The 18,961-nt window shown below is 48.1% G+C and overlaps 1 protein-coding gene and 1 long non-coding RNA gene across 8 annotated transcripts in view; one reads left to right on the top strand and one right to left on the bottom strand.

Moving 5' to 3' along the window:
- Positions 1 to 18,961, top strand: part of MSH4 (mutS homolog 4) — an 81,201-nt gene that overhangs the window by 18,976 nt on the left and 43,264 nt on the right. For all 7 annotated transcript variants that reach the window (XR_005583406.1, XR_005583405.1, XM_039483435.1 and 4 more), the window contains exon 3: positions 7,499 to 7,662. Coding sequence is in view for 5 of the 7 variants with exons in the window: in XM_039483435.1 (XP_039339369.1) it covers positions 7,499 to 7,662 (164 nt within the window). In the remaining 2 variants the exon portion in view is untranslated. The remainder of the gene's footprint in view (positions 1 to 7,498; positions 7,663 to 18,961) is intronic.
- The window catches only part of LOC120369782, a 62,249-nt gene that overhangs the window by 2,501 nt on the left and 40,787 nt on the right, over positions 1 to 18,961 (bottom strand). Inside the window, exon 2 of the long non-coding RNA XR_005583407.1 lies at positions 3,462 to 3,592. This is a non-coding gene — a long non-coding RNA (uncharacterized LOC120369782). The remainder of the gene's footprint in view (positions 1 to 3,461; positions 3,593 to 18,961) is intronic.

Here is an 18,961-nt window from a genome sequence, read left to right as displayed (position 1 = left end):
GTTGACTCTGGTAAATTAAAGACCATTGTGCCTTATTTTCTGCTAAATTAGCATATTTGAAGAAATTTCTACATTCTAAGTTTCATCTGAAGCGTTGAGCTGGCAGGACAGGTATGTACAGTGAGCTGGCAGTACTCAAAAAATTAAACGTTCATTCTCTGTCTTCTGGTAAGAGAGGCACTGTACAGTGACGGAATAATTCAAAGCGCATGCGGGAGGGGGGGAGGGGGAGGAGAGAGGTAAGACATTTTACCTTTATGTAGGATAACAATAGTGAAATATGAGAAATGAGGGTGAACAAGGCCAGAAGATGATGCTTGACTTTGTATAATTTATCACTGAAGTGTGTCTTCTAAACGTGTGCATTTCTTTTTAAAGACATATTTTGGCAATTTTCCTTAAATGATGTGTCTCAGTGGTCTGAGCACATGATTTGTAATTACTAGACTCCCATGAACTTCAAGTCTGAATGCTGACATAGAGGATTTAGCCATTCTTGGCGTCAGAGTTAGACTAAATGAGTATCATGTAGTTTTCTGTGTGAAAATCTTTTGGATACAACATTTGGAACTGAGTCCCTGCATTTTCTGCATGCATATTAAATATTCCATTGCAGTTATTCACACCAGTGAAACCACCTCTTCACGGGCCTATCTTTGGCTCTTAAAGGCATTGAGCAACAGCAGCCCTTACCTGCTCCAATAGGGCAAACTTCAAAACATACAAAGTCCCAGTGAAGGAGTGTTCTAGTAAAATGGGGCTGACCCACAGTGCCACACCTGGCCACAAGGCGGTGCACAGGGTGGCCCATACCTTTACAGTCTCTCACCCAGTTACATCATGTTTGCATGTTCATGCATCCTACTATCAACTGCTCTGGTATATTGATATCTCAAATGGGCCATGTCATCAGTATTGTTCCTGCTAGGGTTGAGGAGACTTGCCAGCACCTTGGAATTTATTGAACTAAAAATGTCTGGTAGCAATTGTCCACCTAAATGTCCCCATTCCCAGTCATTACAGGTACAGGTAGACAAATTAAAATCAGTTCAAATACAAGGACCCAAGGGTGTATATCTACAACTAGGCTCAATGTGGACATTGGAGACTACAGGAGATAACACAAACTAAGGAAAGACACTAGGTCTCAGATTCATTCTAATCAGTTCAAGATCAGTGGTCAATAAACTTTTCAACATGATCTGTTCTGATGAGAAGTCTGACCTGGCTTGCATAGTTAAGACCTGGTTTAATGACACATATAGTGCTATATAGGTCAAATTTACACCACTATATGGTCCAATTTACACCACCCCCATCACCCCCACCGAGGCTAGTCTATGTACCAGCTCTCAAACTTTTTCATCATGTGGATCACATCTGAATAGAGTATTTCATAGACTACTTCCTTTCCTATTTAGATTGTGAATGTGTGGAACACATCATCTCTTACTGGTGATCAAATAATATCCCTGTGGGAACTACAGCACATGATTATCTGAAAAGTACTGTTGGGAAATATTTTTAGTTGCTTTTAATGTGATTTAGTGACTGGAAATGACAAATAGTAGCTCAATGTGATCAATTAGCAACCCACTTGTAACCAACAAGTGCTCCATAGACCTTGACTGTGCTAGGTGAGAGGTGGAGCAACAAGATTTTCAAGCCTTAGATGAAGTGGAGATTAAGTCAGTAAGACAGACTTCTTCAAGTCTATGGGATACTACTGCCTACAAAACTTAAGTGGCACAAAATGAGATTGGAAACCAATTAGCTACAGCACAAAAAGATAATCTCTTTTTTATAGTCAGCAGACCTATTCTTGTTTGTTAACCAGTTTGTCAAGTTGTACTGTGCTGACTTCAGTCATCCTCAGAACCAGCACTTCTTCTTGTGATTAGCTTTCTACCGAAGTACCACAGTGATGGTCCTTCGATACCAGGATAATATTGTATGGTGCTTTAAAAATGACAAAGTTGCCTTGCAGATAAGATTGCTAGGATCTGGGACAAAGTCTCTGGGCCCCAAGAATTGGGGTTTATGCAAAAGGAGTGCAAATACATGTATCCTTCATAGAATTCAGATTGTTCATTCAACTGGAAGTTTTCAAAGTTACTGCAGGATATCTGAGCCTGTGACTCTGCTATCTGTCTCTCATGGCTGGTGAAAGCAGTCATGAGAACCTGAACCCCCTGTTGACAGAGATTCTCAACATCATCTTTGGTGATTGCAATGTAATAGCCACCCTGAAAAAGGCTTTGTCTAGCTAGTGCTCAAAAAAATCTCTTGACATGACTTTGCCAGTTCCTGTCCTGTCTAGTATCAAATCTGCTAGTTCTGAGCAAGGTTGTTAAGAAGTTTGAGAACAGCTCTTTCTAGCAGCAGCTCAAATTGACCAGCAACTTTGACCCACACAATTGGATTTTGGCCCAGGACACAGCACTGGGACAAGGGTGGTCATAGGTTTGGATCTTTTTTTTAGCAGTGGACAACAAACATCAGTGCTCATGTAACTAGATATGTCCACAACATTTGACACGTTGCCTGAGATATCTAGCAGGATGGACAAACATTGCACTGTGTTGGCTCCAAATCTTCCTCTCAGGCAGAAGAGGGGGTTGTGGTGGGCATCAGCTTCTCATTCACAAGGACACTCCCTTGTACAGTTCCAGGAGGCTCAGTTCCTTTCCCACATCCCATTTGACACATGTTAAATTTCAGGATAGGTTGTGAACTGCCACAGACTCCAGCTTCAGTAGTGTCCCAATGACTCCCAGCTCTGCATTTCCCTCATGTAAGACAGCTTTCCCACTTATGATCTGAATATTTATTGCTTCCACTCTACTACAGCAATGCCTCATACTTTTGCTTGTTAAGACATTCCAGATAGCACAACATGAAGCAATCCACCTTCTAATCAACATTGCACATCAAAAACACCGTGGTGCTCAGACACTACAATGGCACCTGGTTCAATAACTAATCCGATGTAAATTTCTGATCTTGATCTTTGAGGCTGTTTGTGGGCTGAGCTATGCTTCTCAGGAACATTGGAGTTGTGACTGCACCCCGAATGAAATTCACAAATGTAGGGGATTGTGGCTTCTTTCCAGTAGATCCACTGCTGTGGAACTCCCTTCTGAGAATGAGCATAAATCTTACCACCTTCAGAACAAAATATAACCCATTTATTTACATGAGGTTTCCCTCAACAACTTCCTTGAAATTGAAGAATAAATGAAGATGATGGACGAGAGGAAAAAGTAAACATTGACATGAACATCTGCATACATTCGCATCACAAAGCAAGTGGGGGATATTAGACTTTCAGACTGCTAGGTTTTTGAATTTTGGGTTGCATTCAGATAGTACTTGGTCATGTTATAAATACCTAAATGGGGGGAGTATTTTTTTTTAAAGTTTGCTTTAGTATCTGGACCAAAATGTCCCCTTCCACATACCGTGTTATATCATATTGCTCTGTATTAGTTGGCTAACACCATCCATCCCAGTGATGTCTTCAGTTCAGAGCTGGTGTAAGGACTTACTATGTGAAGTGCTTTGGGATCCTTCAGAATGAAATATACTATATCTGTAAAATAAGTAGCAATATTATTGTAACTTTTATTTAGCTTTTATTTTGAATTAGCTTTGATTTAAACTATTATACTGTACCCAAATCTAGCGATAAATTGATAAAAGGTTAATAGCGAAGTGGACAAAAGGGAGAACTGACAAGTTGATAAAGAGGTTGACAACTGAGATAGCGAGTTTGACTGATAAAAGAAAAAAGATTGATGAAGATGTTGCCTTCTAGAAGAGTATTTGATTAAAAAAATGAAAAAGATTGATGAGAACACTGCCTGGTACCACAAAGGCAGAGCAAGGAACTTTCTTTCTAGCAAAGAATCTAACGTATTGACTTTTTGACAGTTCTGGGATTTAGCAGTAATTCATTTTCAGTTTCAAATTGTTTGATATCTCAGTAAATCTCTCTGTGCCATAAAAGCTACATACTCTGGAATTGCTGTAAATAAAGCTTGAATGTGATATATCTACCTTATGCAAGAATTTTTCTTAGTCTAATTTGGAGGTCTTCTACATTTCAGAATCACCTTCTAATTAATGACATATTTTCTGGACAATTGTTTTATAGTGGCTTCAAACAGGATTAGGGTCTGTCAAGAACTCTAGTTATTGGTCACAGTTTTCTTGTTTGCAGTGTTGTAGCTGTATTGATCCCAGGATATTAGAGAGACAAGGTGGGTAAAAGATATTACCTCACCCACAATTTTCTTGAAAAGAAGTCATTAGTAATTTCTCCACTAGCCTGTTCTTTGGAAATACATAACATTAACTGTGAAACAAATAATCCCAGGCACTAAACAAAGCTATTTAAATGTGCTTATGGTTTGCCATTTGTACCTTTTAATAAAGAATACTGTCTAAATGTAATATTCCTAGAATCAGTTTGCCAAAGAATAGGTATACAAACTAAACTTCTCTGTGTCTCAGTTTAGTTAAGTGTCTTGTCTATGGTGCCCTGTAGCCTACAGCAATATTTCTCAAATGATGGAGCCATGCCTTCAGGTGTGTTGCTAAGGGTTGCCTGCTGGCTAGCACTCCACTAGCTGAGAACAACCCACCCCTTGCCACCTAGCAGAATCCTATGGCTGTGAAGATCCAGCAGGAGCAAAGGGAGAGCAAGAAAGTAGCAGCTTGTTCCCCCAAATAATCCTCCCCCTTTTTGCTACTGCTGCTCCATCCCCAAACCCAATAACAGTGGAGATTCTCCCCCTTCCCAGTGTTCAGTTCTGGGGCAGGATAATACAGGACCTCTAGAAGCTGTGGAACTGGCTTGATAGCCTCTTGAAGTAGTGCTGTCTGAGAGCTGTGTGAGGGGGCATGGAAGGGTTGAGAGAGAAGGGAAGCACTCTCATCAGCCAGCATCAGACCCAATCCCAAACCCAGGCACTCCAAGCACCAACAGCTAGAGACCAAATCCCCCTTACTATTTCCAGCTCTACCTATCCAACAACAGCTCACTAGAATCCCCAAAAATCCTTGAGAATTTTTGCCATTTACCCAATCCCACAGTCCTTTTGGGTGGACCACTTAAAAAAACCTGATGGGGTGGTGTCACATTCTCTGGTGCAATCCAGACTAGTGTCACTGCCTGCTCTGTCCTCCTGGGTGCCTCACAATGCTTTACTGCTGTAGCTCCCAACCTGGCCCATGCACAACCAGGCTACCAGCATAAAGGTCATATCCTGAGTGTCTGTGTATAGCTGAAGCTCTGACCCTAGCAGCTTGCCAGCAACGCACCTGTCACACACTGGCTTCCACAAGCCTTGTTTACTACTTGCAAGGTGACCCCAACACACTCTCAGTCCCAGATTTTCCCAAAAACGTGTGTTCTGCAATGACCAGCCCTCTCCTGGCTAGTTCAGATATTAAGGTACATTGCCCCTGTAAGAAATCAATATTCAATAGTTTGTTACTTTAGATGGAGTTACCAAACAGTTCAGTTTAAACACGGCACTGGATTGGTTTAGATTAAAAATAAAACAAGTTTATTAACAAAAGAAGATAGGATTTTAAGTGAATTCAGGTATAAGAGATAGCAGTTAGAAATGGTTACAAACAAATAAAAGTGAAAACATGCATCTAGAAGTCTAAAACTTAATCTAGCAAGGTTTGGTTCAAGGTTTTGTTTAAGATGGCCTTTCTCACCGATGGTTTTCCAGCAAGATCATGAATTACCTTTTACTTCATCAGGATCTCTCCCAAAGGCCCAAAGGTTCTGGTGCCTTTGTCTTAGGTGAAAGAGAATGTGAGGTTCTCTACCCCTTTTTTACAGTCCAGTGAACCTTTTAAATGGATTCTTCTGATGGTTACCCTTCAGAGTAAAGTTTATTCAAGCAGTAAGAAAAGCAACATGGAGTCTGGTGGTGAAGGAGGCTCCATGCCCCTACTTGTGTTGTTAAAATGCAGATTGTTCTGTTTCCTGCCATCTCTTCCCCCTGCTGTCTTAAAGATTCTGTATACTACTTATATGGAAATTGAGGCAAACATGCATTCCTTTGTTTAGGATGGACCTGTGTAACAATTTTTGCCTAGGCAGGGCTGTTTGGTTTTGAACATGTGCTAATGACATCATATGGGGTAATTCATAACTTTCATATAATGTTGCTATATACATATCACCACGATATTATTCACCAGTGAGTTATTTGTTTTCAAATATGTTGCAAGGCATATTTTGTACAAAGATGATTACAATAGTGTGTAGAGTGTGAATACATGGGATGCTTTTGGTCAGGTGGCTATAAGGGTTCTGAGTGGAAATAGGTTGAGAACCTCTGGTCCACAGGATTAGGCTTCAGTGTGGAAGTCAGGAGACCTGTATTCTAAACCAAGTCCTTACACCGATTTGCTTGCAGTCCGATACTGGGTAAATCACTTCTTTAAGCCCCAGTTTCCTTAGTGGGAAGATGGAGATAATGATGTTAATCTCCTGTGATGTTCTGAGGGATAGTCAAATCATATTTGTGAAGTTCTATATAAGTGGAAAGAAGAGTAAGTCCTCAGCAGATGTAGGAATAGGATAGGCTTTTCTGACTTTTTAGCCCTGTGCTTATTTCTCTAAACCATGTGTCATCTGGAACACCACTCCTACTTCCACAAAATTTCTGTGTGCTTTTGGATGTTTGCTCCTGTTGGAGTTTGTAAAGCTCTTATATGTGCTGTGCATATATATGGAACTCTGTGCAGTTCCTGATGTACATATTAACCACATTCACTAATTGATTCCTCACCAACTCCAAGAGATCAAAACATGGAATTTCTAAGCCAGATTGCTTAGGAAAATTTCACCAAAGTGAAACCTACATCATTTGTCTCAAATGCATTGTTTGATTTTCCACAAACATCAGAAAATATCTCACTTAGCATAAGATCAGATATGAAATTTCAGAAAGGTTGGCTTAGTATTTGACAAAGTTAGGGACACCTCATCAGAACTACACTTTTAATGGAAAACTACCTTCAATTTTAGTGTCTCTCTCCATATTTTAATTTGTCTAAATTTGACCAGCAATAATAGCTGCCCTCAGTTTTGTATTTAAAATTACAAATGCTTAATGATCGTAATAGCCCTTCTATTCTTCACCCGTTTTTCATAATGCAGAAATAGTGCTCATGCACTCTATTTTCTACACATATTTGCACCTTTAAAAATGTCATTCTTCGTGTTCATCCCCTATTTGTGTACATGTGCTCTGTTCTTATTTTTTCACATATATACATGGTGTTCAAATAATTGATAATATGGTTCATTCATCAAATGTAGAATCCAGCAACTTGTACTTTGAATTTTTAAGTAAATTTGGACAATTGCTAGACTTTTGCTTCTTTGTGAGTGGGGATATAAGTACATACATTGTTCACTCTGTCATGAACTGGGTCATAACTATAAATGTATGCTACTGTTTTACAGTTACATCCTCATCTGCTGTCTCTGCTCATTTGGTTGCATCCGTTATTGTAGCTGTAGTAGAAGGGAGAGGACTTGCCAGAGGTGAAGTAGGAATGGCTAGTATTGACTTAAAAAATCCTGAAGTGGTATTATCCCAATTTGCGGACAATACAACCTATGCTAAGGTAATTTGGAATTCTTTTTGTTGCTGTATATGGTTGTATTTTACATAATGATGAAGATTATTATAGATGTCCTTTTTTGTCAGAAGTTTTTATAAATAATAGCAGGAAATCCCTGATTGACAGCTGCAGTTTGTTCATACCAAGAGTAATAAAAAAATAAAGTAGTATTGTTAATGTGAAGAGTAACATCATTTATGCTGGCTTTTTTGTGCATTGGATACTCATTTTTGAAGCTGTCTCTCTTAAAAGAGTCTATCAACTCATGATAGCAAGTGAGTTTTCTCTTCAATAATAGTGTATTTATTTGTGTCTGGGTTCTTTCTCCTCCCTTTTCCCACTCTCCTTTGGGGTTCCACTATGACCCTGTCCTTGGCCTTGATCCTCAAAGTTACCTTTCTAATTTTGATTTGTCTCCATCCATGCAATCCTGTATTTCCATCTCTCTCTCTCAATCTGACATCCCCTCTTAATTGTCTCCATCTTAGAATTAACATGATAAAAAATGGAACACCTTTCAAGACCTTCCTGCATTTTCCTTGACTGTTGACATCACTGTCTTCCCTGTCACTCAAACATAACCTGACTCGTCTTTGATTCTTTCCTCTCCCATGCTCCCACATCAAGCTCAGTCCAACTCCTGCTGTGTTTTGCGCTAATGTTTTTAAAATCTGCCCTTTTTCGTACTGCACACACTGCAAAAACTTGTTCCTCATTATCTCACATTTTGATTGCTGTAACCTCCTTTTTGCTGGTTTCTCTGACAGCACATTCACCGTTCAGTCCATACAAAACATATCTGTTAAGATCATCTCCCTTTACCTGTCACTCTGATTTTACCCCTCCATCAACTTCCCATTTTCTGGCCCCATTGTCTTCAATGCCCTTCACTACAATGCCCCTCTGTTATCCATACTTGTCTCTTATTGTGTTGTGACCTCTGCTTTGCCAATGATATTGGCTTCAACCATTGTTGCACTCTTTCATGCCACCCCTTATGCATGGAACACCATCCCTGAATGAATATTTTAAGGCCACTATCTTCTCTTACAAGTCCCTCCTTAAGACTTATTTCTGCTGTAATGCCACCAAAAAACTAAGCAGCTAATGATGGATAGGTTAGGCAGCCACAGCCCAAACAAAAATATTTTAGATGGTTCAGAACTATTGAGTCTATGTAGTCTCATTAATTTATTATAGTTACTCCCATTACCCCTACCACCTCCCTTCAGTTGTTTGTCACACTGGTTGAATTTTGTCTTAGACTGTAAGAGATTTTAGACAGGGATTATGTCTTTCTATTTTTTTGTACAGCACTTTATCACCTATAAACTGGAGCCCAAATCCTAATTTGGGGCCTTTGGGCACTATTGCAAATAATACAAATAGAAACAATACATAATAATTGATCTTGTTAGGTATATGTAGATGTTAATCCTTTCCTAGATAAGAAACTAGCAGCAAAATTCTGTTGTACTTTAAATCAAAGTTAGGCTCCTGACCCAGGCAGCGCAGACTTTTGGGTCAAGACAGGGGACATCCTTCATCTCCTCTTTCACCTTCACCCAGAACTAGCCCCTCTCCCCAGAGGAAGCAGACAGTTCTTTTTACCTTGTTTGTTGTGCCCTGTTTGACTTTCTCCTCCTGATCTTTCTAGCTGCTTGAGGACGAATTCTTGTTGGTTCTGCCAGCTGCTGAACCTGGTGGACTCTCTTGGCAGCTAGTGGAGTATCTAAACTCACTGCTCTTTTCCACCAGAAGGAAACCTGCTTGGGGCAGGATTGGCCAAGGTGGGAGGGCGTCAAACACATGGTACATTCTGTCACAATGAATATCTCATTGAAAAGGAAAAGCTGGTTTAAATATGTATCTTTTGAGCCACCAAAACAGAGAAATAATGCAGGTTAGATTGTAGCATGAACATGTATGCATAAGTTTCAAGGTCTAAAATATGACCTAATCCAAAGAGCCTTATACAGTCCAAGTGAGTCTGCAGCTCATGACCTTCAGGAACACCATGAACTTCTGCAGCTGCAAACCCAGAAAGTTACTCTGATTGAAAAGGTACTTCCTCAGGGTATGTCTACACTACGGGATTATTCCGATTTTACAGAAACCGTTTTTTTAAAACAGATTGTATAAAGTCGAGTGCATGCGGCCACACTAAGCACATTAATTCAGCAGTGTGCGTCCATGTACCGAGGCTAGCGTCGATTTCCGGAGCGTTGCACTGTGGGTAGCTATCCCGTAGCTATCCCATAGTTCCCGCAGTCTCCCCAGCCCATTGGAATTCTGGGTTGACATCCCAATGCAAAAACAGTGTTGCGGGTGATTCTGGGTTAATGTCGTCACTCAATCCTTCCTCCGTGAAAGCAACGGCAGACAATCATTTCGCGCCCTTTTTCCCTGGATTGCCCTGGCAGAGGCCATAGCATGGCAAACATGCAGCCTGTTTTGCCTTTTGTCACGAGCACCTCCTTCTACAGGAAGTCCAATCACTCCTAGCTTTGGGAGCGATAGAGGAGGTTCCGGGAGAGTCAAGGGGCAGGGGTTTTTACTCCCGCTACTTCCTAATCCCCAAGGCCAAGGGTGGGCTTTGGCCCACCCAGGACCTATGCGGACTCAACAAATTCATGCTAAAGTTGAAGTTCCGCATGGTCTCACTAGGTCTTCCCTAGATCCTGGAGACTGGCACGCTGCCCTCGACATGAAGGACGCATACTTCCACATTGCAATCTACCCAGCGTACAGATGCTTCCTTCGCTTTGTGGTCAATCAACAGCACTTTCAATTCACCGTCCTTCCTTTCGGCCTGTCCACAGACCCCAGGGTGTTTACCAAGTGCCTGGCTGTTGTGGCTGCCTCCCTTCATCGACAACGGATCCAAGTGTTCCCATATCTCGACGACTGGCTTATTCGGGGTCGCTCCAGGGATCAGGTACAGTCTCACGTTCAGCTTACCATGAACATGTTCAATCGACTGGGCCTTCTGCTCAGTGTCGCGAAATCCACTCTGGTACCAACCCAGAGGATAGAATTCGTAGGAGCAGTCTTAGACTCAGGCCTAGCCTGGGTACTTCTGCCAGAAGCCCGCTTCCAATCCGTGGCAAACATTGTCCACAGCCTGCAAAGCTTCCCGACCTCCACCGTGAAAACATGCCTATGCCTCCAGGGACACATGGCCTCTTGCACATATGTGACCAGGCACACTAGGCTGTGACTACATCCACTCCAAGCCTGGCTATCAACAGTATACCACCCAGGTTGGGACAGTTTGAACACAGTGGTTACCATCCCACCAGGGATACTAGCCTCTCTAGGCTGGTGGCTGAACCCCAAATCAGTGTGCAAAGGGCTGCCATTCCACACCCTGCAGACCTCTGTGTCCCTAGTCATGGATGTGTCATCCCTGGGATGGGGAGCCCACCTCGGGAACCTCCATACACAGGGGCTATGGTCAGCAGGAGAGTTATCCCTCCACATCAACGTACAGGAACTCAGAGCAGTGCGTCTGGCGTGTCAAGCATTCAGAGAGCACATTCAAGGCCATTGTGTTGCAATCCTCACAGACAACACAATGGCCATGTTTTACATCAACAAGCAAGGGAGAGCCCGGTCGTCCCCCCTCTGTCAGGAGGCCACTCGTCTGTGAGAATTCTGCATAGCCGACTCGATCCATCTGGTGGCGTTGTTTCTCTCAGGAGTCCAGAACATCTTAGCGGACCACCTCAGCAGATCATTCCAGGCTCACGAATGGTCGGTTTGCCTGGACGTCATCCACTCTGTCTTCCTGAAGTGGGGCTTTCCACTTCCACTGAACTTGGATGCACTGATAGACCTATTGGCCTCTCGCAAGAATTGGAAATGCCAGGTGTTCTGCTCTCTCCAAGGACGCTCTCCGGGTTCCCTGTCGGATGCCTTCCTAATACAATGGAAGGATCACCTGTGCTATGCCTTTCCTCCATTCCTGTTAGTCCACAGGGTCCTGATCAAGCTGTGCAGGGACAGAGCCCATCTGATTTTGGTCATCCCGGTGTGGCCCAGACAGCACTGGTATACCACTCTCCTAGAGCTGTCGGTGGACACTCCGATTCCACTCCCGCTGTGGCCAGACCTGATCACTCAGGACCATGGACGACTCTGTCATCGCAACCTGCAATCTCTCCACCTCACAGCGTGGATGCTACATGGCTAAATCAATCTGAGCTGTGCTGCTCTCGCTTGGTTCAGCAGATCCTTTTGGGTAGCAGGTCCACATACTTAGCCAAGTGGAAGCGTTTTTCCTGCTGGTGCGCTCAGAGTCATACGGCCACCCTACAGGCATCAGTACCTATCATCTTGGACTACCTCCTGTCCTTAAAACAGCAGGACTTGGCAATATCATCCATCAGAGTGCACCTGGCAGCTATTTCGGCTTTCCACCCGGGCGAAAATGGGCGTTCGGTCTTCTCTAATCCCATGGTCAGCAGCTTTCTCAAGGGATTGGAGTGCCTGTTCCCACGAATTCGACAACCGGTCCCTACATGGGATCTTAGCCTGGTCCTATCCAGACTCCTGGGTGCCCCATTCGAGCCGATGGCCACCTGCTCGCTCCTGTACCTTTCCTGTAAGACAGCCTTCCTCGTAGCTATCACTTCGGCGAGGCGGATGTCTGAGCTCAAGGCACTCACATCGGAACCACCGTATACGATGTTCCATAGGGACAAGGTACAGCTGCGACCTCACCCGGCCTTCCTCTCTAAGGTGGTGTCTGCCTTGCATGTCAACCAGGACATCTTCCTCCCTATCTTCTACCCGAGGCCGCACGCCTCTCAACGGGAACAGCAGCTGCACTCCCTGGACGTTCCCTGGCCTTCTACATCGAGTGAATGAAACCTTTCTGGAAAATGTTGCAGCTGTTTGTGGCGGTGGCAGACCGGATGAAGGGCCTTCCGGTCTCCTCCCAGCACATCTCATCCTGGATCACATTCATGCATCCGTGCGTGCTATGACTTGGCTGATGTCCCAGCTATGCACCTTACCACCCACTCCATGCGGGCTCAGGCTTCATCTTCTGCTTTCCTGGTACACGTGCCTATACAGGAGATATGTAGGGCAGTGACTTGGTCATCGGTGCAGACCTTTGCCGCCCACTATGTGATAGTGCAACAGTCCAAGGGTGATGCTGCATTTGGTTCAGCAGTCCTTCACTCCACGACATCTCACTCCGACCCCACCCCCTAGGTAAGGCTTGGGAGTCACCTAATTGGAATTGATATGAGCAAGCACTCGAAGAAGAAAAGACGGTTCTTCTTCGAGTGATTGCTCATATCCATTCCATGTAGGTGTGCGCGCGCCGCGTGCACGTTCATCGGAAGACTTTTACCCTAGCAACTCAGTGGGTCGGCTGGGCGCCCCCTGGAGTGGCGCCACCATGGCCGCGGATATATACCCCAGCCGACCCACCCACTCCTCAGTTCCTTCTTACTGCCCGTGTCAGTCGTTGGAACAGTGGAGTGCAGCTTAGCTGACCTTCACCTCCCTAGCATTCTCATAGCTTTCGTGTATATAGTTCAATAATCAGTTTAAAGTTAGTTAGTCGTTGATTCTTAGTAGTTAAATTAGAGTTTAGTAAGTTTAGTCGGGTTCGGGGCTCTGGCCCTCCCTGCACCGGGACCGGCGCTCATGCCCAGCTCCCCGGGATTCAAGCCGTGCTCGGCTTGCCATCGCCCGATGCCTACAAGAGATCCACATGACTCCTGTTTAAAGTGCCTCGGGGAGTCGCACTTATCGTCTAAGTGCTCGCACCAAGGAGAGGGACATTAGACTTAAACTGCTCCTCAAGGAAGCAGCTCTAACCCCTCCGTCCTCAGCACCGAGTGCACCTTCATCGGACACGAAGAGTTCGTCTTCGGCACCGGGCCGCACCAGTGCACCCGCTCCTTCTCGGCACCGAACGTCGTCGGTGCCTAAGTTGAGCCAGAGGCGCTTGCTCTCTCCTAGAGTGAAGATTCCTAAGACCCCTGCCGCCCCAGCACCGCCCGCGGTGCGGCACGAGGGCACGGCTCCACCGCACCACACGGTGCCTGCAGCCACCGTGCTGCCGCCTGAGCCGTTGCCATCGACTCCGGCTCGTCAAGGCCCGTTGAGTCCGGCTCCTGTCTCCCCGGCACCTGCCGTGGTCGAGTTGATGGTGCCTTCTACACTGGAGGTCTGCGAGGTGGCAAAGGACCTGATCGTGCTGTCGGATGCGGCACCGCCGTCGCCCCCGGCACCGCTGGTGCGGGCCATCCAATCGATGGGGAAGCCAGCGTTGATCCATCCTGCTTCCACCAGCGCTTCCGCCTGGCACCGCTCCCGATCGCGGTCCCACCGATGTTCCGGGTCCCGGCACCGTTCTCGCTCCTCCCGCCGCTCGCAGTCCCGGCACCACTCCTCAGCACGGCGCCGGTCAGACTCGCAGCACCGCTCCCGATCCCGGTCGCCGTCGTACTTCTCCCAGCACCGCTCGAGGTCTCGGCACCGGTCACGGCACCGCTCCACTAGAAGCCGCTCCCGACGCCGATACTCCAGGTCCAGGTCGACCTCCCGGCACCGAGCCGGTCGTAGGTCCTGGTCCCGTTCTCGGCACCGGAGTTTCTCCCGGCACCGCTCCCCGGTGCGGAAGAGTACCAGATCGGTGGGGACGTCGGCTCAAGGCCTATCTGCTCCACCATGGCCTTCCAGGCATCCGTCGGCTTCCTCGCACATGGGAAGCTACTACTCCCAAGACCAGGAAGCGGATGTTCCGGAGGGCCTGTTTCAGGAACTGCATCCTGAAACGCAGGGTAACCAGCAGTGGCCCTTTTGGACACCATGGGCGTACCATCAGGCCCAAGGTGCTCCCCTTGCTCCATCGTGGGCCGCCTCTTTGGAGCATCGGGCCCCGGAGGCCACAATCAGTCGCCCTCCGCCAGCGGGCGCGAACGCCCAGTTACCTCCTCCAGTCGCCTCCCCGGTGCCTCCGGAGCAGGAACCTCAGCTCAACGAGCAGATTCCAGATGCCCTGGCCCCCGGGGTCTCGTCCTCCTCTTCACCGGATGAGGCAGTGGCGGGCGCATCATCTTCGAGCCCACCACCAGTTGACCTTGCTGTCCATCAGGACCTCTTTAGGCGAATTGCCTTGAATATCAACCTGCAGGTGGAGGAGGTCCCAGAGGTTGAAGACCCTGTGTGCAGCATCCTGGCAGCGGATGCACCCACGAGAGTGGCTCTGCCGTTCATTAAGATGATCCAGGCCAAGGCTGATACCCTTTGGCAATCGCCGCCTTCAATTCCACCGACGGCAAAGGGGGTCGAGCGGAAATACATGGTGCCATCCCGGGGGTATGAGTACCTCTACATGCACCCTCCTCCCTCCTGTCTAGTGGTCCAGTCAGTTAATGACAAGGAGCGCCATGGACAACCGGCCCCCGCGCCAAAGTCCAAGGAGGCCAGAAGGATGGACCTCCTGGGTCGCAAAGTGTACTCGGCGGGCGTCTTACAGCTCCGCGTAGCAAATCAGCATGCTCTGCTGAGTCGCTATGACTACAACACCTGGGCGGAGATGGCGAAGTTCCGGGAGTTGCTTCCCCCAGATTCCCGCCAGGAGTACAAGGCCTTCCTGGAGGAAGGAAAGAAGGTGGCTAGGACCTCGTTGCACGCCTCCCTAGACGCGGCTGACTCCGCAGCCCAGACCTTGGCAGCCGGTGTTACCATGAGGCGCATCTCCTGGCTGCAGGCTTCCAACCTTCCGCCTGAACTCCAGTACACCATACAGGACTTGCCCTTCGAGGGCAAGGACCTATTTTCGGAAAAGACTGACTCTAGGCTTCAGAGCTTAAAGGACAATCGGGTTACTATGCGCAACCTCGGTATGCATATACCTGTAACCCAGCGCCGCACTTACCGCCCTCAACACTTCCGTCCCTACTCTATCCCTAGGCAAGGACAAGATTATAACAGATGCCGAGGGCGAGGAGGCCGCAGGCGCTATTCCGGCCCTCAATCAAGCCAGAATCGCGGCTCCTCTAAACTGCAACCGGACCCAAAGCCGTCCTTTTGAAGGCACGCCCGGGGACAGCATACCATTCCCAGTTCGGGATCCTTCCCCTCCGTTCTCCAACTGCCTCTCTTATTTTTTCCCGGCGTGGTCCCTCTTGACCTCAGATGTATGGGTCCTGCGCACCGTGAAGCACGGATACCACCTCCAGTTTGCTTCAACCCCGCCTTACCGTCCTCCCTCCCAGTCCCTCTTCAGGGACCCCTCTCACGAGCAATTCCTCTTACAAGAGGTACAGACGCTCCTCAGCATCGGAGCAGTAGAGGAGGTTCCAAAGAAAGATTGGGGCAGGGGATTTTACTCCCGTTACTTCCTGATTCCGAAGTCAAAAGGAGGTCTCAGGCCGATCCTAGACCTACGCGACCTCAACAAATTCCTATTAAAGTTAAAGTTCTGGATGGTCTCCCTAGGGACCATTATCCCTTCCTTGGACCCCGGGGACTGGTATGCTGCCCTCGACATGAAAGACGCTTACTTTCATATAGCCATATTCCCTCCACACAGGCAATACCTCCGCTTTATGGCGGGCCGTCGCCACTTCCAGTTCTTCCCTTTGGCCTCTCCACAGCACCTCAAGTATTCACAAAGTGCATGGCAGTGGTAGCTGCCCACCTCTGTCGCCAAGGGCTCCACGTGTTCCCCTACCTGGACGACTGGCTCCTGAAAGGGGCCTCCAGGGAACAAGTCAGGGGGCATGTGCGAGTGGCAAAGGACCTGTTTACGAGCCTCGGCCTGCTGTTCAACATGGACAAATCCACCCTGGTTCCCACGCAGAGGCTGGACTTTATAGGCGCAACCTTGGATTCCATTCTGGTCAAGGCCTGTCTTCCTCAGCCAAGGTTCCTGGCGTTGACAACCGTCATCCGCAGCCTTCAGGCCTTCCCTACGACCTCGGTCCGCACTGGCCTCACTCTGCTGGGCCACATGGCAGCGTGTACATACGTCACCAAGTACGCCAGGCTCCGGCTCCGCCCCTTTCAGATGTGGCTCCACTCGGTGTACCGTCCGGCCAGAGACTCAATAGACACCTTGGTCACCGTGCCGCCAAATGCTCTTCACTCCCTCGATTGGTGGCTGAACCCCTCCGTGGTGTGTGCAGGGTTGCCCTTTCACCTGCCCCAGCCCACGCTGTCTCTGACGACAGACGCGTCTTCCCTCGGCTGGGGAGCCCACCTAGGCCGCCTGCGCACCCAGGGCCTGTGGTCATCAGAGGAGCTCTCGCTCCACATAAATATGCAGGAACTCAGAGCGGTCCGCCTACCATGCCAGGCGTTCCTCAGGCTTCTGTCCGGCCGTTGTGTCTCCGTCTTTACGGACAACACAACGGCCATGTACTACATAAACAAACAGGGCGGGACCCGCTCGTCCCCCCTTTGCCGAGAAGCCATCGAGTTATGGGACTTCTGCATAGCACATATGATCGACCTGGTGGCATCCTTTCTCCCGGGAAGTTCGGAACACTCTCGCGGATCAGTTGAGCAGATCCTTCCTGTGCCACGAGTGGTCCATAAGACCAGACGTTATCCACACCATTTTCCGCAAGTGGGGCTTTCCCCAGGTGGATCTCTTCGCGACGCGTGTGAACAGGAAGTGCCAAACGTTCTGCTTGTTCCGGGGCCACTCTCCGGGGTCGATCTCGGACGCCTTTCTCATTCAATGGACGCACCAACTGTGCTATGCGTTTCCCCCGTTCCCACTAGTCCACAAGGTTCTGCTGAAGCTCCGTCAGGACAGGGCTCATCTGATCATGATTGCTCTGGCATGGCCCAGGCAGCCCTGGTACACCATGCTGCTCAGCCTCTTGGTGTCCCTGCCGATCACCCTCCCCCTCTGCCCGGATCTTATAACTCAAGAGCATGGTAGTCTCCGCCATCCAGACCTCCCGGCTCTCCACCTCACGGCGTGGCTCCTGCGTGGCTAGACGCCTCAGAGCTACACTGCTCCGCCCCTGTGCAACACATCCTGCTCAGCAGCAGGAAACCTTCCACTCGGTCCGCATACTTGGCCAAGTGGAAGCGTTTCTCAGTCTGGTGTGTGTCACGGGCCCTTGCGCCCGCGGAGGTCCCTGTGCCAGTCATCCTGGACTACCTATGGCACCTTAAACAGCAGGGCCTATCCTTATCTTCCCTGAAGGTCCACTTAGCGGCCATATCCGCTTTCCATCCTGGCGAAGGTGGACACTCGGTATTTTCTCACCCGGTGGTCGCTAGGTTCCGGAAAGGGCTGGAACGTCTCTACCCTCAGATCCGTCACCCCGCCCCTACCTGGGACCTGAACCTAGTACTTAGCAGGCTCATGGGACTGCCCTTTGAGCCGATGGCAACCTGTTCTCTCCTGTACCTGTCATGGAAGACAGTTTTTCTGGTGGCCATTACTTTGGCTAGGAGGGGCTCCGAGCTCCGAGCTCTCACTGTAGACCCTCCTTACACTGTCTTTCACAAGGACAAAGTTCAATTGCGGCCACATCCCGCTTTTCTCCCTAAGGTGGTCTCGGCCTTCCACACCAGTCAGGACATCTTCCTCCCGGTCTTCTTCCCCAAACCTCATTCATCTCCACGGGAGCAGCGATTACACTCCCTGGATGTCCGGAGGGCGCTTGCATTTTATATTGACCGCACAAGGCCCTTTCGTAAGTCCCCCCAGCTCTTTGTGGCCATAGCGGACCACATGAAAGGCCTTCCCATCTCCACTCAAAGGATCTCCTCGTGTCTGACAGCATGCATCCGCACGTGCTATGACTTGGCCCATGTCCCAGCGGGCCACCTCACTGCCCATTCTACCAGGGCTCAGGCTTCTTCAGCCGCCTTCCTGGCACACGTACCGGTCCAGGAGATATGCCGTGCAGCGACCTGGTCATCGGTCCATACGTTTGCTTCGCACTACACTCTGGTGCAGCAGTCTAGAGACGATGCGGCCTTCGGCTCAGCAGTTTTGCATTCCGCCACGTCTCACTCCGACCCCACCGCCTAGGTAAGGCTTGGGAATCACCTACATGGAATGGATATGAGCAATCACTCGAAGAAGAAAAGACGGTTACTCACTGTTGTAACTGTTGTTCTTCGAGATGTGTTGCTCATATCCATTCCACACCCACCCTCCTTCCCCACTGTCGGAGTAGCCGGCAAGAAGGAACTGAGGAGTGGGTGGGTCGGCTGGGGTATATATCCGCAGCCATGGTGGCGCCACTCCAGGGGGCGCCCAGCCGACCCACTGAGTTGCTAGGCTAAAAGTCTTCCGACGAAC

Source organism: Mauremys reevesii, linkage group 8 (genome assembly GCF_016161935.1).
Source record: "Mauremys reevesii isolate NIE-2019 linkage group 8, ASM1616193v1, whole genome shotgun sequence".
Lineage (NCBI taxonomy): Eukaryota > Metazoa > Chordata > Testudines > Geoemydidae > Mauremys > Mauremys reevesii.
This window is presented reverse-complemented; position numbering and strand designations above follow the sequence as displayed.